Here is a 25,566-nt window from a genome sequence, read left to right on the forward strand (position 1 = left end):
AGCACCCCACTCCCTCCTGCTCGCCCTGCCCTGAGCCTGCCCCTGGCTCGGCTCTGCCTCCTGGAAAATGCATTTCCCCCGGGAGAGCAGGGGCTGCACCCCGCTCCTGCCAGGACACTGGGCTGTGGTACTTGATCTCTTCGAGCCAGGTCTCGGAAGCTCTCAGATTAAAGTATCACACCCGAGATAGCTCAGCTGCCTCAGGTGGCATAAAAGTAGCAGGATGGCTCCTGTGACAGTGCTGGAAACAGGAAAATTTTAATAAAAGGCAAAATAACAAAGCTCTTTGCAGAGAAAACCCGAGCAGGGCAAGAGGTTCTTGCTCCTGCTAAAACACTTCACAAAAGCGATTTACTTCTTTTGTTCTCTTCTTTTCTAGTGAATTGCTTAGGCAGGACTTTTTGGCTTCTGTCCAATTGGGTGTCCTTAAGTTTGAGGTGAAGTCCCCAAGGTCCTATGAGGTGTCTTTAACCAAATTGAGGAGAGAAACCTCTGGGCTTTTTTTCCCTTTCTAAGGAGACAGAGGGTAATCTGTTCACTCCACATTCGTACAGGGTGTGGCTGGGTTGGGGTTGCTTCTCCCAGACCGTTCCTGCCCTGTTTCCCTGCTGCCTTCAGCCTTTGGGATGGGCTCAGCCAGCCGGGCCAGCCTGCAAGGGCCACCAGGAGATGGTGTCAGGGGTGGAATCGCTCCGGTTATCCCTGGGGTAACTCCAAACCGCGGGGAGAGGGGGTGAGGGCTGGTGCTGGAGCTCAGAGCCATCCCGAGCATCTTCCTCTGGAAATAACGGTGTAAAGCTGGATTTCCAGCTCGTGTCGGACAGGCAGAGCAGGGCTGAGGGCTCTGAGCAGGAGGAGATGCTTGAGGAACACCAGCTCTGTTCAGCCTCCGGCAATGGAAAATGGAAACATAAAATAGCCTGAGCTGGAAGGGACCTACAAGGACCACGGAGGTCCTCTGGGGGAAGAACCTTTTCCTGGTATCCAACTTAACTTTCCCCTGGCACAGCAGAGATTGGAGCTGCCCCTCATGAGGAAGCTGTAGGTGGATGTTCAGGTAGGAAAGGACCTGCAGTGTTTAGTAACCCTCCAGGGATTATTTTATTCTGTGATTTTGGCTCTCTTTTGTCCTTGGGAGCTGTCACAGCACAGCATCCTCTGGCTGTGGGGTTATTTAGCCGTTCCTTGGAGGAAAGCTGCTTTTAGTCACAGAATCACAGAAAGGTTTGGATTTGAAGGGACCTTAAAGCTCCTCACACTCCATCCCCTGCCATGGCAGGGACACCTTCTGCTATCCCACGTTGCTCCAAGCCCCGTCCAACCTGGCACCTTGAAAACATCCAGGGATCCAGAGTTTCCCTGGACTAGACCCTCTGTCCCCATTCCGCATGACTTTTAGGCGTGACATCGAGGCCCTCTGCGCCATCCCCCCGTGCAAACTCGACATCTCTGGAGGGCCTTTGGCTGAGCGGCCGCCCGGAGCCGGGAGCGGCAGGCGCGGAGCTCCCTCCTGCGGCCCCGCCGAGCAGCGCGGACGGACCGGGAGGCTGCAGCCCGCTCTGCGGGGAGCACCGGGGGTGATCACCCCCTCCTCACCCTGCCCCGCTCCCTTCCCCGCAGCTCCCTGTCCCCGGTGCCCCATGGATGCTCCCGCGGCCCCCGGCCCTGCAGGCCCCGTTGCTAAGGGGCCGTTGCTAAGGACCAACATCCGGGTCCCGGTGTGCGCATGCGCAGTGCCGCACTTTGACCACGTGATCTGGGGAAGATGGCGGCGCCCATGGCGCGGCGTGCGTGGCGCTGAGCGCTCCCTCCTTGGTGTCTGCCGCTGCCATGTCGCGGCTTATCGTGAAGAATCTCCCCAGTGGGGTGAGGCTCTGTGAGGTGCCGGGGGTGCAGGGAGCGTGCCGGGCCTTGGATGGGTCTGAGGGCGCTGCGGGGGGAAGCGGAATGCCGGGCAGGGAGAGGCACCGGGAGGGGAGCGTGTGGTGGCGATGGGGGACAGCGGGGAGACCCGCCCGGAGAGAGGGTTTGAAGTGGTGGGAAGATGAGGTTTTGGAGGAGGAGCGGCGCGATGTGCCGGGGGAAGGGGCTGTGAGGGGATAAGGGTCGCGGTCAGTGCTGGGATGGGGAACGTGGGGACACTTCGAGGGGAGGATGGTGGGAGCGCTCCTGGAGGAGTCAGGAAGGCGCAGGAAGCAGCATGAGGGGCATAGGCTGGCAGGTGGCAGCCCCTCAGGATGGGCAGTGGTCCTTGTGTCCTCGGTGCTGCTGTGCCCGGCAGGATCCCGCCCTGTTCCCCATCCCCACGTGCGGATTCGGGGGAACAAGAACGGGTTTGGTGGCTGACGGGGGGATTTGTTTCACAATGTGCTTCCTGCAGCCTCCCAGAAACCCTTGGAGATAGAATATGTTGGGTTGGACTTTCCTCAGAGCCTGTCTGGGGCTGATTTCCCTCCCTGGTGCCCTCCCTCCTTTCCCAGATGAAGGAGGAGCGTTTCAGGAAGCTCTTTGCTGCCTTTGGCACGCTCACTGATTGCTGCCTCAAGTACACCAAGGATGGAAGGTTCCGGAAATTCGGCTTCATTGGCTACAAGTCTGAGGACGAAGCTCAAACAGCCCTGAACCACTTCAACAAAAGCTTCATAGACACCTCCAGAGTCACAGTGAGCTGATCTCCAGAAATATCTCCCTGACACTCCTAAGGAGTGGGATCTTAGGGGGAGATTCTCCCCTGGGAGGGTGGGGAGCCCCTGCTGCAGATTCCCAGAGCAGCTGGGGCTGCCCCTGCATCCCTGGCAGTGTCCAAGGCCAGGCTGGACAGGGCTTGGAGCAGCCTGGGACAGTGGAAGGTGTCCCTGGCCATGGCAGGGGGTGGCACTTTAAGGCCCCTTGCCATCCAGGCCATCCTGGGGTTCTGTGCCTGTCCACTCCTGACTCTCCCATGGTGATTGAATGTGTAGCTCTGTGCTTTTAAAAGTTCTTCCTGCACACTCCCTCCATCCCATCAGTAATTCCTGAGTGAAGTTGCCCAGCAGTTACCACCCTGTGTTTAATTACAGACCTGACTCATTCCAGGTGGAGTTGTGCAAGTCTTTTGGTGACCCTACAAAACCCAAAGCCTGGAGCAAGCACTCTCAGAAGGTCCCTGCCTCAGAAAAGCAGACCAAGGAGCCCTTGGCAAGTGCAGCTCCTGCAGGCACAAAGAAAGTGAGTCCTGCTGATTCCTGGGGCTCTGCTGTGTGTCAGTGCCAGAGGAGGGTGGCCTGGGCCGTGGGGAAGGGGACAGAGCAGCTGGGACACCAGATTCTGGAGTCCTGGTGCTGGTGTTTTCTGCATCAGGGTCTGTTCCCTGTGCTGTTGGAATTGCCTGTGCTTCTAATAAACCTCTCTGGGTTTTTCCCAAGGATAAAAAGAAGAAAGATCCAGTGGAGAACTTAAAGGAGGTGAGTTGTGGTTCGATTGCTGTCCCTGCATTCCTGCAGCTGAACAGCTCCTTTCTGTCCTACTTCCCATGCTGCTAATTCAGGCTGGGACAGCCCAGTTCTAGTGTAAAAAATCATTTTAACAATCCCAACATGGGGATCCAGATTTTTAATGGTCAGCTGCTCCTGTGAGCACACACTGCATCCAGGTCTGCTCTGTTTCAGCAGTTCTGGGGTCTAAACATATGTGAGTTGTCACATTTAATTTTCTTGGGTTTTTTTTTCTCTTTTTTCTCCTCTTTTTATTGTTTTGTTTTTCTCTCTAAAGTGCTTTCTAAACAGCAATTATAAAAAAGAGTAGGAATGGGATGCCTTGAGAAGACTTTAACCACCCTGTCAGTGTAAATGGAGCTCCCCTTAAGGGATTTTTGGTTTTACACTGCTGGAAATGAGGTGATATCTTGGATTTCAGATTCACTGCGAGTCTCTCTTCACAGCTTGTCTTTTTTTTTTTTTCCTTTTCTTTCCCACAGCTGAAGGAAGATAAAACATTCCAGGAGTTCCTGGTGGTTCACCAGAAGCGGTCCCAGGTGGCCACCTGGGCTAATGACACTTTGGCAGAGGAGCCTAAGAAGGGAAAATCAGCAGCAGCAGCTGATTACCTGAACTTTGATTCAGATGAGTCCGAGGAGCTGAGTGAGGGTGGGGATGAACCCTCTGAAGATGAGGAGGAGATTAAAGGTACCCAAGGGAGCTGTGACCCTTTGCTTGTGTCAGTCACAGTGACTCCTGTCACAGGGAGGGCCAGGATTGGGCTCAGTGTCACCAGGAGGGTGGGCTCTCACCTTTCTGTGTGCTGGGAATGTCTGGTTGTTTCCCCAGATTTGGGGAGCTGTGGTAAAAGCAGTGTCTGATATTTGGGGGTGCCATTTGTGCTTTCCCTGTGTCATTAGGGAGGAGTGACAGGACAAACATCTGCAGTTTTCATTGAAGTGCTTTCCTTCTTGCAGCCCCTTTCATCTCCAGGATTTCCAGGGCTGGCTGTGGTTTCTGTTGGTTTAGGAACCTGTGGGTGACTGGGAACTCATCTGGTCTGCCTTTGATGGATGTTTCTGGAAACTGGGCCTGCCAGGGTTGAGGGGAAGGGACAGGGTTCAGTGCCTTGGCTCCTGAGAGCAAATCTGGAGTAGTGGGTGCATTCTGAAGACTCACAGCCTGGTGTGTGTAATTTAGAACCCAGTGTCCCTGCAGCAGGGATGGGTGTGGGTTTGCAGCTTTTCTCCCTCCCTCCCTCCCTCCATGGGGTGTTCTTAGGCTGTTCTGGTGGAGTGAGTGGTGTTTTCCCTGCTGCTCCTCATCTCTCTTGGGTAACTCAAGTGCAGGTGTGACTGTGTCCTTTTCCCTGTGAAACTAAACACTTCCAACCCTTCTCTGAGGCCTGCTTGGGGTATTTAGTTAAAATTGTGCCAAAATACTTTGTCCTGGAGTACCTCAAACCCCTTTCTAATGTGTTTTATACTTGAACTGTTGCTTTGAAATCCAGGCTGTCAGTCTGGAAGTGCCAAGATGAATTTTCTCTGCTGTTTTAAACCTTTCCCATGAAAAAGGTAGAGGATAAGGAGGTGATGGTCATGATTGTGTCAGTTCTCAGCTTTTTCCTGGGCTGGGGGGAGTGCAGCAGCATCTGTGTGAAAAAAACTTCTCTGCTCTCTTCTCTCTGCCAGGAAAGAAAGAAGGGAAGAAGGCAGCTACCAGCAAAGACCTCTCAGATATGGATTACCTGAAATCTAAAGTGGTGAAGGATTCTTCCTCCTCATCCAGTACAGAGGAAGAAACAGAGACTGAGGAGGAGGAGGAGGAAAGTGAGACTGAGGAGGATTCAGGCATTGCAGAAACCCACCCAGAGAAAAGGGGGAAGCCAAAAGCCCAACAAACAGAGCAAAAAACATCAGCAGGGAAGAAGAAGAAGGGATCCACACTAGAGGTACAGCTGAATTAGATTTGTCTTCTTTGAAGCAGCAGCTTTATTGATAGCAGGTGTCTGTCAGTCCCTGCAGGGATGAGCTGACAGCCTGGGAAGGCTGCAGGGCCCACTGGGTACCAGCTTTCTTGGCCTTCTTGGTGTGACCCATTTACAAATTTCATTGAATCTCCTCAGGGCTGACTAAATTCCCAAAGATGGGGCTTCCAGATAAGTGCTGCTAGTGCCCTTCTCAGAGGTTTTTTTCCAGGAAATGCTGTCCTGGGAACAGCAGAACTCAGTGTTTCATGGAAGTGCACCTTCAGCTGGCACCTTGTGCCCCAGGCTGCTGCAGCTGTGGCAGTCTCCTGACATTCCCTCCCATTCAGCCTCTTGTTTGTTGGCCAAGCCCAGCTGGTTGTGCTGTGATTTTTGTTCTTTCATTCAGCTTTTTGTCCCTTTTTTCCCCCTCCTCTGTGCAGAGCCAGGCCAGCTCAGGGGAAGCCAGCACTCCGTTCACAGTGAAACTTCGTGGGGCCCCCTCCAACATCCCCGAGGCAAGTCTGGTTTCCCAGCTGGGGAGGGAGGCTCAGGGGTGTCTCAGAGTGTACCTCTGCAAGATGTCTGCAGGAACTTTTCACTTCTCACTCCTTTGAGGGATATGTGGGTGATCAGGGGAGCTGTCTTCATGCAGAGATCTGGGTGTTCTATGTATAAAAACACAAGCCTGCAACTTGCTGCTTCCTGCTTTGAGAACTTACTCAAACCATTCTAATTCTTCTCACAGCAAAAAATTCGGGAGTTTTTCTTCCCTCTGAAGCCAGTGGCAATTCGGATGGGGAAAAAGGCCCAGGGGAAGAATTCAGGTAAGAGCTGTGTGTGGAACGGGGTGGGATCTGTGAGTTAGGGCAGCTCTTGATCACCCTTCTGCTCTTTTAGTCTGCAGTTCCACATCTCTGGCTTGTGGCCTGATTCTTGGAGACCTTTCTGTGACTTTGCAGCTTTCCTGCCCTACTTGCTGTCCACAGGATGCCTGTGGGCAGAGTAATGTTGGCTGTGCTCCCTTAGGAGTAGCAGCAGGAGCTTTTTTATTGAGCTGCATCCAGAACTTTATTCTAAACACCCTAACCCATGCCAAGGAAAAGCCTGTTCCTCTGGGGTAGCTGCAGCAGCCCAGGGCACTGTGCTGATTTGTGTGAGCAGGTCCTTGGAGCTTTGCTCTGTGCTCCTTTCCTTTAATAGTCCAACAATGGATGCACCTTTTTATTTGCTCTCAGAGGCACCTGTGAAAGCCTCCTCCAGCTGCTAAGTAAAGTTTTTGTGATTTGTATATAGAGAATAAGCTTTGAAAAGGCAGCCTTCCAGTCTGACATGGTCATTTCCAGGCTGGATTGAAACTTTCCATGGGAGCTGAATGCTCTATCTATAGGAATCTATATTAAAGCAAGCTCAATTCACCCTTAATTACCCAATTAGTGGCTGTGTGTGCTCCCCACATGATGCTCAGTTGAACCTTCCCTTCCTCCAAGGTTACATCTTTGTTGACTTGAAGAGTGAAGCAGAAATGCAAAGGGCCTTGAAGCGGAAAAAAGAATTCCTGGGTAAGGGCTGTTTGTTCCTCCTCGTTCCAGCCTGGGAGCTCAGCTGCTCGAGTGTTCCCTGCACAAGTAGCTGCTGTGATTGGAGTTTTTCCCAGGCAGATGGGGGGGTTGTTCCTTGGGATAAACCAGGTGCTGTGACAAGAGTGGGGTTTCGGGGCCCTCGTATTTTGCCGTGTGCTTGAGGTGGTTCTCATTGGGGTAAAAATAACACTGCTCGAGTCCAGCTTTGTACAGACAGTGCTGCAAGGCTGGCTTGGAGCCCTGGGCTTGGCCTACCCCTTGGAGTAACTTCTGAAATTCCGTTTGCAAATATTGTGTGGGCTGGCACAGACAGGCTGGGGCTCTCTGAAAGGAAAGGGGGCTAGTGTTGATACCCTGATTTTTATGAAGGCTGACTCTTACAGCCCCCTCCTCCCCCTTATTTTTGAGTCCTGCTCAGAGCCTGTGGAGCTGTAATTGTGTCTAACCCTGGGCTCTCTGTGATGCCTTAAATTTTATCTTTCACATTATCCAGATTCTGTACTTCATTAATGTATAACTCTGAACTTCATATCAAGTGTTAGCAAGTTCTCCTCACAGCTTAGTTAGACAAAACAATCCTTTTCCAGTTCAGGCCCAAAAAGTATAAACAGCAGCAAATTGAGGAGAGCAATCTGGGAGGATGGGACTTCATAACCTGAAGTTGTAATTGGACAATTAACCCCCATATGGAAATGGACCAAAACCTATAAAAGTGTGAAACCTCATGACCCGAGGTTGGAGCCTCAGCCAGGCTCTTGTACAGCCCAAGGTGTATCCTTTGAAGCCTTTTTAATAAATACCTGCTTTATTCCTTTAACACTGCCTAGCCTCTGTTCTAGGCAGCCTCTCAAGGCATCATTTGCCCGTGGGTGTTGTTTGCTCGTGGCCTTGGGAAGCATCCAAGGTCCCTCTGTGTTCTTTGGGGATCAGGTGGACGCTGTGTGGAGGTTTCCCGGTGCAGGAACACCCCAAAAGAAACTGTTCCAGCAAAACCTGAGCACCAGCCCTGGCAAAGAACGCTGAGGGATGATGAGGAGGAGGAGGACCTGTCTGAATCAGGGAGACTCTTTGTCAGGAATCTGCCTTTCACCAGCACTGAGGAGGACTTGGAGAAGATCTTTTCAAAGTATGGTGAGTGTTTGCCATGGGACTGGAACTTGCAGGGCAATGTGTTTCCTTTGCCCAGAGGTTTTCCTGCTGGCTGGGGATGGACAAAGCTGTGTCCCACATCTCTTGGACACGGTCCAGCTCCCATCATCTCTTATTTTCTGGTGTGATAATGTGAGCCTGCTTGGCAGGGGGCTTCCTGCAGGTTAGAGGTGAATCCTTGAGATCCACTTGACATCCCAAACTTGGGGTGTAACTTTGAAGTTACCCTCTTCTGCCTCCAAATTAAACACATTTAAGGTTATCTTGGCATCCTGGGGCAGAGAGGGTGAGGTTGTGGAGGTGTTTATCCCTGACTGAAGGTGAAGGCAGCTGCTCAGAGCTTGCCTGGTTTTTGTCACCTGTTGGAGCCCATGAGCTGCCACACATGGACTTGGGCTGCTTGTGCTGTCCCTCCCTGTCCCTCTGCAGCTCCTGGCCCAGGCTGGTGGCTCACCACACGTCCAGAGCTGCTTCCCTCATCCCTCCTTGTGTCTGGGAGGTGCCAATTCAGAGCTGTGCAGAGACATCTGTGACCACCAAGCCTTGCCTCCTGCAGGACCCCTCTCAGAGATCCACTTCCCTATTGACAAACTCACCAAGAAGCCCAAAGGATTTGCTTTCATCACCTACATGATCCCTGAGCATGCTGTGAAGGCCCTGGCAGAGCTGGATGGGCAGGTGTTCCAGGTACAGCTCTGGTGCTTTTTCCTCTGCTGTGGACTGCAGCTGGTGGGAATGGTTGGTGGGAATGTGGCTGAGAGTTTACTTCTGGGCTTTGTTAAAAAGGTTGAGGCTCTCCTGCAGGCTCTTTTGGTAGAGTAGCCTGGTTTGGACAGCTTTGCAGACACCAAAAATCCTGGTAGAGGTGGGGAAGGAGCTCTGAGTCTGTCTCATGCTGTGTGGCCACTTTGACTTGCAGTTGTGGCTCCTTTGGGAAGGAAAATTCCCTCCTTCCACCAAGGCTGTCTGAAAGGTGCCAGGAAATTTCCTCCATGTGGACATCTGTGGATTATTCCAGAGCTGCTGGACCTCTCCTTCCTGTCTTGCAGGGCAGAATGATGCATCTTTTACCCTCCACAATCAGAAAGGAAAAAGTGGAAGATGGAGATGCAGAAGAGTCTTCCTCCTACAAAAAGAGCAAAGAGGCCAAGGACAAAGCCAACAGTGCCAGGTACAACACAAGCTGCCAGATTCCCAGCAATGCATGTGGGCTCTTCACAGGGGCTGCAGAGAGTCCCAGAGTTGATGAAGCATTTGCTGTGCAGCTCTGTTTCCTTTCTCTCTTACCTCCCTGACTCCTCTGCCCAAGTAGCTGCAGTAGCTCAGTGAGCAGCAGAAATTGAGAGGTTTGAATGGCTTTGGTATGAGTTACCTCTCTAATAAGAGTTAGTCTGATTCTCTAATTCTTCAGGGGGTGCTTTCAGGTCAATTGGGCCTTGCTCCTCTGCTTGGCCACCTGTAATTCTAAAGCTTGTAGAGGCTTTTTCTTGCTGTGTGACAAATCAGTTTGAAAGAAGTGGCTGATATTTTATATCTTGAAGGGAAAAGGGTGCAGCCTTGCCTACATGGTGTTTGTGGGTTTAGGAAACCAGTTGGAAAGGTGTGTTCCTCTGAGCCAGTACCTGAACCTCAGCTGCAGAGCTGTGACCAGTGATGTCTGGGGAAGCAGAGCTCAGCTGCCTGCGCTGCTTCCTGTTTGCTCTCCAGTCACATCTCCCTCATCCTGTCCCTTCTCTAGGGATCTTCCACCCTTCTTTCCCTTTCTCTTCACCCTGCCTGCTCATGGTGGTGCTCAGAGCTGCTTTTTCCCAGGATTACTGGCTGGAGAGCCCCATGACTGACCCTGGCTGTGTTTTCTCTTGCCAGCTCCCACAACTGGAACGCGCTGTTCGTGGGGACAAACGCTGTGGCTGATGCCATGGCCCAGAAGTACAATGCTGCCAAAAGCCAAGTGCTGGATGCTGTGAGTTGGGTTGTGATGGTTCAGCTGGGGTGGGACATCACTTTCCTGCCTGTTTCTTTGTGGCCAGGGCCTTCCTGGTCTTGTACAGGAAAAGCCTCCGTGCATCCATGGGCACCACACGGGCTGAGGCCTGTGGTGCTGTAGCATCTCTGTGGGCTCTGAGCCTATTGATCCCTTGGTCCCCAGCCTTCCTTCCCACTCTGCTTTCCTGTGGCTGAATTTTGCATTTCTACATAACTAGAAGTTGGTGGGAATTTACACCCTGAAACTCAGATCCTTCCTGGAAATTTTACTTTGGGATGTGTTTGAGTTCCAACAGCACAATTTCCAGCAGCTCCAGAGGAGTTGGAGCATTTTACCCTCCAGCTGCCTGCCACATTCCCTTTGCATGTGCTTCTGAGAGCAGCAGGTGACTGAATTCTTGCCTGCAGGAGAGCAAAGACAGCGTGGCAGTGAGAGTGGCTCTGGGAGAAACGGAGCTGGTGCAGGAAATCCGCCGGTTCCTCGTGGAAAATGGGGTCAGCTTGGATTCCTTCAGCCAGGTGAGAGACTCAGCTGGAGCCACCAATGGGGATCCACCTCTTCTAGTCCTGGTGTTCTCAGCTCTCTTGGAAATGGGTAACTAAATCCTCAGCATCTTGCAGGATTGAACCCTCCCTGATGAGTAGGGAAATGTATCCATTTGAAAATGCAGTGGCTCTTGGGTGGATCAAATCCATAATATGATGGCATTAGGATGGGAGGGCAGCTTGCTGTAGGCAGGGAAGGAGCCCTGTCGATCTGCAGCTGAATCCTCCATCCGTGAGATGTGGTTGTAGTGGGATGTGGATTTTTCAGGGAATGTTTTCTAAATGCCTGTCAGTCCTTTTGGATCTGGGAAAGGAGTGACACAGAGAGAGGGAGAGCACAGCCTTGGATCTGAAGTCTCCATTTAGAAAACTGCTGGATTTGCTCTCTTCCATCCCACATTCTTTCTTTCCCTGCTGGCTGTGTCAGGCTGCTGGAGAGAGGAGCAAGACAGTGATCCTGGTGAAGAACCTCCCGGCAGGCACGAGCGCCCTGGAGCTGGAGGAGCTCTTTGGCAAACACGGCGGCCTGGGCCGGGTGCTGCTGCCAGAGGGAGGCATCACGGCCATCGTGGAGTTCCTGGAGCCCACAGAGGCCAAGCAGGCCTTCACCAGGCTGGCCTACTCCAAGGTGGGGGCACTGCCTGGGGAGTGGGATCTTGGTGAGTTGGGAAGCTGCAGGAGGGCTCACTCTGAGCGTGGGGGGCACAGGGAGTGTGGGAAAGGTGTTATCCCAGAGGCATTGATGTTCCAACCTGTGTCCTTTGGATTTAGGGAGGTGCCTGGTACGGCAGAGCAGGGCTCAGCCTGCAGAGGATGCTGGAGAAGGGGCTGTGACACAGCTGGAGGGTTTCTTTTCCCTTTCACAATCCAGGAGTGACCCATGGCAGGCTGTGGTCCTCTAAGGCTGGATCCTTTTGTGACAGAGAGTTTGGGCTCTGGTCCTCTAAGGCTGGATCCTTTTGTGACAGAGTTTAGCCACTTGAAAAGGTTACTCAGCTTTTCCACTGCTGTTTTCCATTACAGAGTAAGGTGAAAATGAAGCTGAGAGCAGAGTTTTTCCTTCAGGCCTTGCCCTTCACTCCTCATTTCTCTCCTGTCTTCTCTTCACAGTTTCATTCCGTGCCCTTGTATCTGGAGTGGGCTCCAATGGGGGTTTTCCTCAGCCCAGCCCCTCAGAATAAAAAAGTTGGGGTTCCAGGAAAGGAGGATGAAGCAGGGCTGGTACCAGGTAAGATCTCTGGATGACTTGCTGGGGATCTCTGTGTTTCTCTGCTGTTGTGTCAAGCTCCAGGATATGTTTTGTCTGGGTGGCTTCCCACTGTGAGGGCTGATCGTCCCTCCTTAAATAATCTACCTTTCTCCCCATCCCAGGGCCTCCCCCATAGTTTGCGTGGGCAACTCCCCCAAAATTTGGCCTTGTTGCATCTTACAAAGTTGAGTTTATTCTTCTTGGTTCAGGTGAAGCTATAAAAGACTCAGAGGAGGCAGCAGCAGAGGAAGAAGAGGAGGAGGAGGAAGAAGAAGAAAATATTCCTGGGTGTACCTTGTTCGTCAAAAACCTGAACTTTGCCACCACAGAAGATACGCTGAAGGAGGTGAGCAGTAAGGACACAGTGTTTAAAGGATTTCAGCTGCAGCCAGTGTGATCTAGTGATGAGAGAGCACTGGGTTCTACTGGGACTGGGAACATCACTCCAGGTGTCAGTTAAGACAAATGCCTCTGAAACTGTTTTGGCGGGGTTTAATTCCACCTAGAGACAGATGGAGGCAGTAGGAAATCTTCTAGCATTCCTGACTTCCCATGTTTTCTGTAATGCTTCTTCTTGGGACAGGCATTGCTGCAGCTCTGCCACTGCTTCGTGTGTGAGAGGCAGTGAATGAATGAATAAATGATGATTTCTGAATGTGCTTTTCCTCTCAGCTTCTGCTGACAGTGTGCTGCCTTGTGCTGCTTCACCTCAACAAAGCACTTGGGAGAAAGCATGACATTCCTGAAGTTATGTGGGGTGTTAATACCAAAATAAGGAAAAGCAGCTGGAATTTCCCATCTCTGGCACTTCTTGTAGCTGTGTAAAATGCCACATTCCATGGCCCAAGCACCTGTGAGACTGTGTGGAGACTCTGCTCCAGCTGTGGACAAATAAATATGCAGAGGAGGGCTGGGACTTGTCCCCTCTTCTTTTTCTGGCTTTACAAGGAAGTCAAATAAATAGTTTTCTACCCTCTAGCTCCCCATTTTTGGGAAGAGCTGTGTTCTAGGGACATCACAGGCAGCACCCACCCTTAAGGCTGAAGGCATCTTGTAATCCAGAGTGTTCCTGCAGAGCCATCTCATATCTCTGCACTTTCTGGGGGGCAGTGGAGGATTTCTGGGAACGCCTTTGATACCTTTCAGACTCTGTGTGTGTGTGTGTCTGTTTGTACAGAAATAATTTGATGGGGAAAGGCTCAGCTGCACTGCTGGCAGGTGTGTGCTGGGGGAGGTGGGCCTGTGTGGAAGAGGGCCACGTTGGCAGTTGAGTTACAAGCCTGTGACAAAGGGAACTGAATCACGTGTCCAAATTCCTTGCAGACGTTTTCCAAAGTGGGAGCCCTGAAGAGCTGCACAATATCCAAGAAGAAAGACAAAGCAGGTACTCTAGATGTTGCTGCTCAATTCCTTCCCTCAGCTGAGCTGAGGGCTCAGGTGTGGCATTGCTTCAGCACTCATCTGGCTGAGCATTTGTGTTCCTGCTGGCAAAATCCTCAGTGCTTCCAGAAGTGTTCCCGTGGAAATGGCTGCAAGCAGCAGCCAAACCTTCCCCCAGGGTTCAGTCTAGAAGGTTAAACTCCATTGTGGGATTTGTGGAGACGTGGCCTTCTCTGGAGATCTTGAGACGGGAGAAGCCAAACTCCTTCAGGATCACAGAAAAGAGTGGGATGCAGGCTGACAGGAGCCAGTGCCCCGTGATGAGTAAACCCTGCATTATCCTGGAAATGGCCACATCCTCAAGGATGCCTGGCTGAGAGCTGTGCTGAGTGGGCTTGGTTTGCCTTCTCCCTGCCAGCCCTGAGCCCCCCAGGCTGCAGGGATGAGTGGCTGTGCCTGTTGCCTGCTCTTGCTTCCCAAGGAGTTGGATTAAGGCAAGCACTGGCTGGAGGGGCTGTGGCTGCTCCCTGGGAGCTGCACGGCTTTGTGGCATTTCCCCTTGACAGAGCTTCCCTGCTGTGTGATACTGAAACTCAGATCTGCTGGGAGATAAAGAAATAAAGTGATTTCTTCAGTTCTGCTCGTGGGTCTGAGCAGGCAGCACCAAGTGTGGGCTCACCTTGTAGCACCTGATCCCTTCTGGCACTGGGGGTCATCTCTACACTCTGCCACTCCTGAGGCTCTGAATTTGAAGATGGGGTGTTGCTTTCTCCCCTCGTTATTAATTGCCCCTTAATGATGGCTGCTGTGTTAGGCAGCGTGTTCCTCAGGGGTGTGGTGGGACTGCAGACCTCTCCTGTGCAGGGAGGGGAAGAGATGTCTCTCCTTTGCTGTGGAAGTGGCAGCTGCTCACTCCAGCTTATGGAATGTGTGGAATCCTCCACAGCAGGATCAGCCAGGGGTGCTCATGAGGTCAGCCATGGACAGGCTGACCCTTTTCATGGGATGTTAAGGTTTTGTCCCCCCAATTTTGGCAATCAGTGCTTGCTCCTGGTTTGTTTTTATATTATCACTGCTTTCTTACCAAGTCCCCTTTCTCTCCTGACAGGCACTTTGCTTTCCATGGGCTTTGGATTTGTGGAGTACAAGAAGCCAGAGAGTGCCCAGAAAGCTCTGCGCCAGCTCCAGGTGAGCCTGAGCCTGCCACTCCGGGATTCTTTCCAGAGACTTGCTTCAGCCTGCCAGTTCAAAATGTAGCTGAGGAGGGCAGTGCTGTGGGTTGCACTGGACAGGTGGAGAAGCCTCTAAAATGGGCCAGGTTTTTGAGGGAAGAGGGTTTGTAAAAGGACAGACTGATGGAAAAGTGTGTTTCTTGATGCTGATCCAACGTGGAAATCCCAGAAAATGTGCAAGGATTGAATTTTTATGAGTTTTCCCCTCAGGTGCCCCTTGCAGGGGGGAGAGACCCAGATATCCCCTCACAGAACAAACACTGATTAATGTTAATTTAGTGCTGCTTTGACTTCTAATTCTTCTAGATACTTATTTCTATTAATGATATCCTTTTTTCCTGCTGTTTCTTTGTTTGCACTCCCAGGGCTGCACTGTGGATGGCCATAAGCTGGAAGTGAAGCTCTCAGAGAGAGCTGTCAGGTAAGGCTCACCTCTCCCCTCAGTGACATTGCAGCTGCACTAATCCTTGGGAGTTTCTTCCTTTCTTCCCCAGCATCCACATCCTGAGGGATGGGGCCAGGAGTGCTCCAGCTGTTGAAATCATCAGCCTTTGCTCTGCTTTACTGACTCAGTTTTGCTTGAAAGGGAAAAAAAAAAAAAAGAGGAATGAGCTGAAATGGGGCCCCAAAAATGAGCCCAAAGTAAGAACCAGGCAGAGTTTTCTTCCCTGCTCAAGGAGAAATCCTCTGCTTTAGTGGCAGTTCAGGCAGCTGTGTGAATTCCCAGGAGTTTAAAAAGTTTTTTGAGAGAAATCTTTTTTTGGTAATGGAGTCTTTTACCTGTTCATCTGAGAGAAGAGGAGCTTAAGAATAATATTGTGATCAAATCAAGACAAAACCAAGTTTCTTGCTTGAAATAAAAGTTTGGATTTAGCTCCTTTGGTCTGGGCAATCAGGCACAGAGGAGAAGGTTACTTGTGGGTGAATTTACCTGGAAATAGCCTCAGTTTTTAGGGATTCCTTCCCAGTTCTTACTCAGCACAGAATATTCTAACTGTAAAGTTGCAAATTAATCCAGGTACTTGAATGTTGGTGCCTAAACACTGTCCTTGAGACACTCCGGAAACCCCACTGGAAGTGATATCTGTTAAATGTCAAAATTTGTTTGAAAATCTGGTTCCTGGGGACCACAGGCAGTCTGACAGCTCCCTGTATCTGCACTTTGTATTTCAATTCTTTCATAAACCATTTTTATCCAGTCTGATTTTGAAAATCCCTTCAGCAGGTATCCAGGCCACAATGGGAAGTGCTTTGCTTTATGGAATAAGCTGTTGTCTTTTGTGTTAGGTAAATTCTGGCCTTGTCCAAATGGAATACAATTCCAGAGGTAAAAGAAATTTAATACTCTGTTACAAAATTTCATGTACTGTTTTATAAGCCAGGAAGAAAACCAGTCAAAACCAGCTTACATTACATTAATTTTAAAAAATATATTTATTAATGCATTCTCCTGACAATTAAAGGGCAAGATTTGGTGGTAAATGTGAGATGAGGACCTCATCTGGAGCAAGATGGGCTATTTCATTTCCAGATGTAGGATTTAAGGGTGTTTGGAATTTGATCCTTCTTGGTGTCCTGTGTGGCATTGCCACTGGCACAACCCAGGATGCCGATGTGAGCTGGTGCCTCAATTTTCCACATTCCAAATCCTGGGGGTCCACAGGACTTCTCTGCTCCGTGGTCTTTACCTGCCCTTCCTGTTGCTTCCAGGCCTGCTGTGAAATCAGCCCGGAAGAAACAGACTGCCAAGAAGCAGAAAACTTCCAAGATCCTGGTCAGAAACATCCCCTTCCAGGCCACTGTCAGGGAAATCAGGGAGCTCTTCAGGTAGGAAAATGCTTTGTTGGGGTCTGTGGGTCACTCTGGGGTGGAGCTGCTGTGATTTTCATACGGGGTCTTTCTCACATTGTTAATGTTGTGAATTTTTTCTTGTCTCTGTGGAAGAAAACAGGGATTTTGGGATCACCTCTGTGTTCTGTGTGTCCTCAGCCATTTGTGCTGTGATTTAAACCTTTCTCCATCGTGATAAATAAGTGGAACTTTGAAAAATAAGTGGAATTTGTAAAAGGAAGACCATCTTTGCTGCTCCCAGACAAGAGTGTTCTGCTCACTGCCCCAGGCCGTGTGCCTGCTCTGCTGTTGGTTTGCAGGAATTGTTGATTTTTCTGCTACAGGGTGCTGTGCTGGGAGGTGTCCTTTGGGCCTGTCCTAGCAGAATTTGGGTGCTTTTGTCACAGCTGGGGCATTTCTATCCAAAGGGGAAATTTGAGGTATTGCTTAACCCTTTAAAGCCTCCTCAGGCCATGCAGTGCAAAGCCCCTGGCAGTGATTTGTTTGTGTTTTCCTGTGTTGATGGAATTGCACCTCCTTTATTTGTGTGAAGATGTGCTTCCTGTGTGGCTGGGGGGCTGTTTCCTTGCAGGCTGTGAGGAAAGCTCTGTGTTCCTACACTCATTTGGGATGAATTCCAGGGATTTCACTAAAGGCAAAGCATGACTTGGCTTTTGGGCAGGGGTGTGATGACGGTCACAACAACAAGATGCCTCCAGAAGAGCAAAAGGTTTTTCTTGTGCAGCTTGGATGTTTTTGCTTCAGTTGTGCCCTGAGGGATTCAGGCAGACCCCCTGGGCTGCCAGTGCCCATGCTGAGTTTTCTCAGCAAGTGGAGCTCTGCTAATTTAAATCCCAACACTCCGAGCTACAGACGTGACCCTCGTAAAGCTGGGACTAAGGTGAGGTTCAAGGTGTGGGAGCGTTTGTACATCACAAGCACAGAGCCTGTGGGGGGTTTTTGGTGTGGGTTTTTTCCCCTCCTGTCTTGTCTAGCACCTCAGAGCTGTGGAGAGGAGGGGCAGGGGAACATCTGATTAATATTGCAGCTTCCAGCTGGTGACAGCGCTCTCAGAGCATCCCTTTCATTCACCTGGAATGTTCAGAGCTGGGGTTTATCCTCAAAACAAAACCCAGCAGCTTGGGGAGACACATTCCTTTCACTCCTGCCATCCCTCCTTTCCTCAGGAGCAGCCCAAACCAGGCACAACAGAGCAGTGCCCAACACCTCACCCTCCTGGATTGCTCTCTTTGTGCCTTTCCATCAGCTGTCTTGCTCTGGAGCTCTGGGCTTGCTCAGCATTTAGGAACCTGCCTTAGTTTGGCTTTTGTTAGGGATTTATTGGCAATGGCAAACAGTCCTTTGGCAGTGGAAGGGCTGGCAGGGCTGCAGGGGGCACTCTTAGCCTGCCCAGGAAAGCCAGCCTGGGGACAGCAAGGGACAGCCAGCCTGGGGACCACCAGGCCACTCAGCCAGGCATCACCACACAGGGTGACAGCCCCAGGCTTTACAGGATGAGCTTCTTCCCTATTGTTTCCCCTGCTCCAGAGCCACCTTCCAGCCCTGAAGCAGGAGAAAATTCAAGACATAAAAATTTCAATATAAATATTAATTTTAAAACAAATATTAAATTAGGAATAAATAGTAATTTATATGTGTGTATTTATTTTATGTACACACACATATTATATACATCCACACAGAATCTATATATATGTATATATTACCCCAGAAAAATACATAGCTTATTCCAATATTGTTCAAAAAAAAATCTATAACACATTATATGTGTGTAGATATATTTATTTTTTCCCCCAAACAAATATTTCCATGTTTTGAGCTTTGTCAAGGAACTCAGTCCCCCTTGTTAAATGGCCACACAGGAGGTGTTGATGACCCTGGAACAGCAAACCAAGGGAGCTGTGTGTTCTGAGGAGTGGATTTTTCAAGCTGCTGTAGCTGCCCAGCTCTGGCAGCTCAGGGATCCCTGCCCTGGCTGGTTTGACACTTTTGGATCCTGTTGTTTATGGATCCTGAGCACTGAAATGCTCAGCCTTGCCCTGCACCACTGCCTGTGCTCCTACAGCAGCCTGCAGGAACTCCTTCATTCTGCAGTCTGGGGATCCCAGGTTCTGTTTCCTGGATTGGAGACAGGTGGTGCTTAAATAAGGTGTTTGAGGGGAGTCAGGAATGCTCTGATCAACAGCTCAGGTCCTCTGCCTGCAAAATAATCCTCTTCTAGCAGTTGCACAAGGCTCAGGTGCTGCCTTGCTCCCAGCCCTGCCCCAGTGGCTTTGCTGGGCTGTGACACTGGTTCAGAGCATGTCCTGCCACGTTCTCCTGGAGGTTCTGGCCTCTCTTGCACCCTCAAGGGATTTATTTATCTTGTTTTTTTTTTTAAGATAGGTGTTATCTTCTTCAGAGGGAGAAATGCAGTTCAATTATAGGGGCCGCTTTTGGGCGAGGTGTGAAGATTTAGCTTTTGTGGGTGTGTTTTTTCACCCATTTTTGTTCTTGATTAGATCCTACTCTTCTCTTTACTACCTGGAAAAATAACAAAAGGGAAATGGTGCTTAGTTCTTTGCAAAGAGCCACAGTTAAAGGAGGAGAGACAAAGGGATTGCTATCCCATGAAAGCTGCTAATTTTTCCTACCAAATTGTGGGGTTTTTATGGCAAGACCTTTTTTTTTTTTTTTTTTTTTTTTTCAAAAGGAACTCTAGACGTGGCAAGCTGAATTGGAGATCTGTGAAAGGCCACATTTTCACAGATTGGAGCCCTGGCAATTTCTGAAAATTGGGCTCCTTTAAGAATCTATCACATGAGATTCATTGGGAGTTCCAATTAACTCTTTGTTTCAGGGCATCCTCTTCCCTCTGGCTGCACCAACTCCATGAAGATTGAAAATCAGGCTGGTTTGCAAGTGGTTTATAATGTTTTGAGGAGATGGGGGTTTCATTTTCCTCAAAAAGGGAATGGTAACATTTAGAAAAACACTTCTTAAAGGATTCCTGCCCAATCCAAGGCAACCTGGGGGATGGATTCAGTCCAGGGTGTGCTTGGAGTTTGGCAGAGCTGCTGGTCATCCCACCAAAGGATGGAGTTTTTGGAGTTGTGTGTTTGGGGGATGAAGTTGTTTCTTCTTTTCTTTGCAGGATATATCTGAGAACTTAACCATCTTGGTTTTATCTTTGATTTCTCTGGAATTTGCAGCAATTGTTAGTTCCAGCCCTGCCCTGCCAATTAGCTGAGGGAGATCAGGACTCAGTGTGGAAGGTGGTTTATCTCATCTGGCCATCCCTTGCCTTGCACCTGTAGGAACTGCAGTCAAACACGTTGCACAAAGCTGTTAAATCACAAAATTATCATCAGCTGGGAGGCTGGACTTTAGTTTGACTAAAGAAGCAGTGAGCAGAAAAGCAATTGAACGGTATTGCAGAGCAAAGAACAGGTTATCAGGTGCACTTATCTCCACAGCCTGACTTTGCTATAGAGAACGTAACACTGCTTCTTGCAAACACCTTTGGGGGCGGGTGTCTCTTTTAATTTTATCTCCTTTGCTGACTATTTTCTTTGTCTTGACAAAGACATGGCATTTATTGCATCTGGCAAAGCAAGTGTCTGGGCCTGATGGGGAGGAAAAAGAACTATTCCTTCTGATGGAGGGGAAAAGTGAAGTGGGACAAGACTTGGGTGTCAGCCCCTTCTGGGAGAAGAAGAAAATCTCTGCAGGGAGATGCAGTGGATAAACTGGCAGAGAGATTTTTTTTTTTTTAAGGCAGTCTTTAGGAAGTTAATTTTATAAGATGATGCCTTTCACTTCTTCTGACCTATTATAATAAAGTGTAGTTACCAGAATGGGCTTTTCATTTCCCATTATAAAGGACACGGTGGGATAATGAATCCTTCTGCCAGACATGCTTGCTGTTCACACCTTTCTCCCAGTAATGGAGTCTACATGACTGGAGACAATTTCTCCTTCCCCTGTGTAAGATGTGAAAAATCTGTGCTGGTGAAAGACACAAGAGGAGAAAAAAATTGAGGAAAAACATGTGAGTTTGTTAAGCAAGTGCTGGGCAGAGTTAATTAGAGCATTCCATGCAAACAGGATGTCCAGTGCTGCCAGAATTGCTGGGGTTCACTTTTAAAACCTTCCATGTTGTGCTAGAAAAGGCTCAAAACCGACTGCTGCTGCTTCTTAGCTGCTTGACTTTTGTCCCCATGGTGTCCCCCTGCAGGCAGTGGCCCAAGGGCTTGGGGACAGCTGCAGAAGTCACTGGGAGCATCTCCCTGGGCTGTGAGGGACTGCTGGGCGTAGCACAGGGGCTGCAGGTGCTGGATGATGTTTGGGAGAAGCCAGGAGGAGACATCTGAGGCAGGACAGAGCTGCTGATGTGGTAGGGTGGCAGAAGAAGAGGCAGAGCAGGGGACTGGATCCCTGAGCTCCCCTGCAATGCTGACACCTCTGCTTGTCCCACGGTGCTCTGCTTGCAAGAAGGCAGTGCCCAGAAACAAGTCTTGGAGAAGCAGGAAGCAGCTGGGCACCCTGAAGCCACCCACCAGGGCTTGGGTCCCACCTTGCTGGCCTCCCCTGAGGACTTGGAAGGACTGTGGAATGTGCACCTTGCCTGGACGCACAGGCTCAGCTGGAAACCTGCCACAGACAGCTCTGGGAGCAGGGACCAGAAGGTGTTTCAGTGCTCAGATGTGTAGTGACAGCTGGAAGGTGCCTCTGAGTTTGATGTGGTGGTGAGTGGGGTCACCACATCATGTTCTCCAGGAAATAGGTGGGGCCATGAGCTCCCCAGGCCCCTGCCCCAGGCCATCACGTGCCAGGGGTCATCATGTGGTGCTTGGCATCCCAGCGCTCGTGTGGCTGTGCTCTGGTGTTTCCAGCATAGGGCTGGATTCCCAAGCCTTGTTTTGGCCTGCCTTTTGGGATAACAGCATTTTAGGGCTGCCTTCTGAGGGTGCAGCTCATGCTGGGAGCTCCCAGGAGCTTCAGGGAGCTGGGTCAGGGCTGCTTCGGAGGTGGTGGCACAGAGGATGTGGTGCCTGTGTTGACATTCCAGCTCCTCATTGGAATGCAAGGGCTGTGCTGGGCTGCTCAGTGTCTGAGGAGCAGCCTGGCTGCCTCTGGGGGCTGCAGGATGCTCCTCTGGATTGAGGTTTTTCCTCCTCTGTCCCTGTCACCCGTTGGCTGTGGGGTCCCACCCACGCTGTTTGAACATTCTCACAAGGACTGCACCTTTGGATGTGTTGAGTTTGGTTTTGGATCAAAGGAAGCTGCCTGGCTGATGGCTCAGCCCCACTGTTTGCTGTTAGTGTGTCTTTGCCTTGCAAGGGGAACACAGGACATGCGGGGCTGTTGCAGTGAGTCCAGAGGAGGCCCCAGAGTTGATGGAGGGGCTGGAGCCAGGCAGGGAGACGCAGGAGAGAAGGCTCCATGAACACCTCAGAGCCCCTTCCAGGGCCTGAAGGGACTTCAGGAGAGCTGGAGAGGGATTTGGGACAAGGGATGAAGGGACAGGACCAGGGAATGGCTCCCACTGCCACAGGGCAGGGATGGATGGGATTTTGGGAAAGAATTCCCCCCATGAGGGTGGGGACCCCCTGGCACAGGCTGTCCCCCTGAAGCACCCCATGCCCTCTGCTCTTCCACCCCTTGGGATTGTGTGCCCTGGATCTCCTGCACAGCTGGTCCCAGGTGCATCCTTGCAGCCTTTTTACCAGTCCTGGTGTTTCCATGCCCAAACTGCAGTGCCTGGGCAAGTTGCACAGGGAAATACAGGGTGCAGGAGCTTTTTGGGAAGCAGCTTGCAGGAATGTGCAGCAGCCTCATGAGCTGCAGGTAGGAACACAGGATCTGCTGGGCTGCTTTATTTCTCTAGTTCAAACAGCATAAATTAAACTGATTTTATTTCCCCCCCTTCTTCAAATCTTCTTCTTGCATACTGGAAACCCAAACACAGCAGAATTGGGTTGATACTCAGAGCCCAGAAATGGAAGTGGCCACTTTAATTTGGCCACTCTCCAAAGCCAGCCATGGGGTGGGGGAGAGGGAAATGGGTTTGCAGTGCTGTTTTTCAGTTTGAATCATAAAGGTGTTTAACATAGATAAGGAAATGTTTAACTCTGTGTTATCTTAGCAAAGTTGCTTTAAAAGGTGGCTCTTCCCAAGAGCAGAAGGAAGATTTTCAGCACATCCCTTTCCTGAGTTTGAATATTCATTACATACTTGATTTTTATATTTATTTTTCCCCCTTTTCTGCTCTCCATATTCTCCAGGTCCCTTTTCTACCCTCCCAAAACCTGGATTTGTCCTGTGCAAATGAAGGGAATTTCTGGGCTGCTTTCTCCTGACTCCTGCCACTTCTCTCCAGGGCATCCAGCCGAGCTTCCCGAGGGAACTTTAATTAGTTTTCCACACAAATTCCACTGCTCAGCAGCGTGGAGGGGCTCAGGGAGGTGGAGTGAGGTGGGGAAGGGGCTGCTTTTGGAATGTCTTGTTCAAATGCCACTCTGGGGTTCTGCTTTGGGGTTTTTGCCATTTTTTCAGTGCAAAAAAATTTCACATGTGGGCAGGTGGTTCTCCATAGGGAGCAAAACCAAAGCTTGCTTGTGCTGTCTCCTGGAAATAACCCACTCAGGGTTCTCAGTGTTATAAGGTTTCTTTTTGTCTGAATTAAGAAGAGTATGTGTGTGTCTAAGAAAGGAAAAACATGGGATATATTTTTTTGCCTTATATTGTGGCCAGTTCTTGTTCATTCTCAAAGTTGTCCCTTTGGGGGCTGGCAGCTGGGGCACTGCACAATCTATAATGTTGAAATTACACTGGGCTGACTTTTGAGCTTGTGTCTCAGCCTTTCATCAAGGTACAGTCAGGATTATTATCTCCTTGCTCTTAAAATTCCTCTGTCTGTTGGATTTGTTAACTCCAGTTCTTTCCTGGTGATGTTGATGCATCCACCCCCCCTGTCTTTCACTTGTGTGGGTATTTTTCAGTCTCACTTCACGAGAAGGTCCTGAACAAGCCTCTAATGAATCACAGCTTTCTCCTCACTATGACATCGTGTCCTTTATTTGCATCTCTGTTTGCATCATTATTTTTTTAACCTCATGCCTGCTGCAGCCTTTCTCCCTCTCCTAATCTGGGAGTTTTTCAGCCTTGGGATGTGATTGCAATTAAAGCCCTTCCATTCCAGAGTCTCTCACCTCCCCTGAGGCAGTGCCTGTGCCCAAGGCCTTTGAACTGTGCTGGCTTCTGCAGCTGCTGGCACCAGCAGCATTTCTGTCTGCACGTTGTTTTTCCTGAAGAAATCAAGTTAAGGCAGATCAGGATGACCATCTGTCTTCTCACCTCTCTTTCCTCCTCCCCCAGCAGTATCCTGAGCACTTCCAGGCATCTGGCAGAGGACAGGAGATCTTAAATTTGCTGCAATTAAGTCCAGGAGGAAGCTGCTGAGCCTTGTCCTCTCAGGAAGGTGCTGTTGTGGGACTGACCCTTACCCGGCATCCAGGGATTCACGTCAGCTGCCCGTGAAGATGGGATGGTTTTTATGCCTACATTTCCATTTATTTGATAGCAGGGAAGCTGGAAAACCACTTCTTGTTTGCTGCCCATCAGTGGTCTGTGCACATCAGGCTGTCCCTTCATGGGTGGGCTCTGGGCCTTGCCCAGGGGTGTTTGGAGGACAGCCTTGGGTCTCCTTCAGCCTCTCTTTTTTTTTTTTTTTTTTTTTTTTTTAACATCTCTTTGTGAAACCTTACTTGGAAAAGCAGTAATGTTGCCTTTTCCAAGCTCAGGAAAGCCAATCTCAACATCTCAACAGGCTGGGGCTGCTCACAAGCAGCACCACTGAGATTCGTGCCAAAATCCACCCTGCAAATCCCATTTCAGGTGGGCTCCATGGCCCTTCTCTGCTTCTCTTTAACCCACCTCTTGCTCTTCCCACTCTTTGATGCCATGCCAGCAGCTGAGGGGTTAAAAGAGTCTGGGGGGGCGAGGGGGTGGGGACGAGGTGTTTCAGCTGCTCATTACTCACTGCCAACTTCCCCCAAAATCATATTAATTTCACGCTGTCACGCAGGACTGCGCTGTCTCTGCCGTCAGCAGCCAGGAGGGTGACAGGGCTGGGGGGAGCGTGGGTGCCCCTCTCTCCCCCCCATGGCTGCCTTTTGGGGAGCTCACTGGTGCCTCTCTCCTCAGCCAGCTGCCCACCCAGGTGGGGCTGGGGCCGCTCACCTTGCGGGGGGATGTGGGGAGCGCCGTGCGCTGCCTCCCGATGATCATTTTCCACCCCGCTGCTCGTGCAAAAACCCCATGAAATTGGGTCTGCTGCAGCAGGGAGGGAGGGGAGCTGCCAGCCTGCCCTGCCCTACCTGTGCTCAGCAAGGATGCTGCTTAAAAGTTGCTTTTTAACCACTTGCCTCCCTTTTTTAACGCCAGCGAGCACAGCCCAGCTCTGCCTGTAAAGACTGAGCTGCCTTTGCCTCCTGTCTGATTTCTCCCCCTTTTCTGCTGTTTGCTCAGTGCAGCTGCCAGAGCTGTCACCCGTGCAGGGACTTACTGCCATCAGCTGGGCCTCTGACAGCTCCCACACAAGCTCAGCATTGCTGAGCCCATCCTGGCTGAAGCTCACTCTCCATGGCAGACATTCTGCTCTGTCTCTTGCCATTTTGATTGTTCTCGCCCCTAGAACCCATCTCACCTTTTTTCCAGGTGTTGTGCTTGCATTTTTTTTTTTTTTTGGTGGGTTGTGGCTGGAAGGATGATCCTCTCCCCTTTTCTCATCGTGGCCACACTTCTTGGAGCTCTTGGCAGGGATGTTGGACTAGATGATCTCCAACCCAAACCATCCAGTGATCCTGTATGGAATCCCTGTCCTCTTCATCCTGCACTTTCTGAGACAAGTGGAGAGCAATGAGCTTTCCATGAAATGGAGTGGAAACATCACCACTGAACCCCAGACTCCCTGTCCTGTCTTCTGGGACTTTTCCAGATGACCTGTAAAGACAAATCCCGCTGTGCAAAGTGGCCTCTGAGCTTTGCTGTGGCAGGTTGGCAAGGTCTGGGAGCAGGAGGAGAGCCACCATTGTAGTTTGGGCAGCAGCCACACCTCTAGTTTTGGGGCACAGGATGGGCAAATTGGAGTGTCAGCAGTGAAAAGACACCTCTGCTCCCAGGGCTC

General features: G+C 50.4%; 1 protein-coding gene across 1 annotated transcript in view; it reads left to right on the forward strand.

Annotated features, from left to right (window-relative positions):
- Positions 1-1,711: 1,711 nt before the first annotated feature.
- RBM19 (RNA binding motif protein 19) overlaps positions 1,712-25,566 on the forward strand; it is a 51,944-nt gene continuing 28,089 nt past the window's right edge. Inside the window, exons 1-21 of the mRNA XM_068208944.1 lie at positions 1,712-1,866; positions 2,481-2,663; positions 3,076-3,207; positions 3,414-3,443; positions 3,956-4,163; positions 5,147-5,406; positions 5,865-5,939; positions 6,170-6,248; positions 6,912-6,983; positions 7,935-8,135; positions 8,710-8,840; positions 9,203-9,324; positions 10,020-10,116; positions 10,548-10,658; positions 11,113-11,313; positions 11,796-11,913; positions 12,144-12,280; positions 13,258-13,318; positions 14,423-14,502; positions 14,912-14,967; positions 16,257-16,373. Coding sequence (XP_068065045.1) covers positions 1,831-1,866; positions 2,481-2,663; positions 3,076-3,207; positions 3,414-3,443; positions 3,956-4,163; positions 5,147-5,406; positions 5,865-5,939; positions 6,170-6,248; positions 6,912-6,983; positions 7,935-8,135; positions 8,710-8,840; positions 9,203-9,324; positions 10,020-10,116; positions 10,548-10,658; positions 11,113-11,313; positions 11,796-11,913; positions 12,144-12,280; positions 13,258-13,318; positions 14,423-14,502; positions 14,912-14,967; positions 16,257-16,373 — 2,507 coding nt within the window. The 5' untranslated portion in view covers positions 1,712-1,830. The remainder of the gene's footprint in view (positions 1,867-2,480; positions 2,664-3,075; positions 3,208-3,413; positions 3,444-3,955; positions 4,164-5,146; positions 5,407-5,864; positions 5,940-6,169; positions 6,249-6,911; positions 6,984-7,934; positions 8,136-8,709; positions 8,841-9,202; positions 9,325-10,019; positions 10,117-10,547; positions 10,659-11,112; positions 11,314-11,795; positions 11,914-12,143; positions 12,281-13,257; positions 13,319-14,422; positions 14,503-14,911; positions 14,968-16,256; positions 16,374-25,566) is intronic.

Source organism: Anomalospiza imberbis, chromosome 18 (genome assembly GCF_031753505.1).
Source record: "Anomalospiza imberbis isolate Cuckoo-Finch-1a 21T00152 chromosome 18, ASM3175350v1, whole genome shotgun sequence".
NCBI lineage: Eukaryota > Metazoa > Chordata > Aves > Passeriformes > Viduidae > Anomalospiza > Anomalospiza imberbis.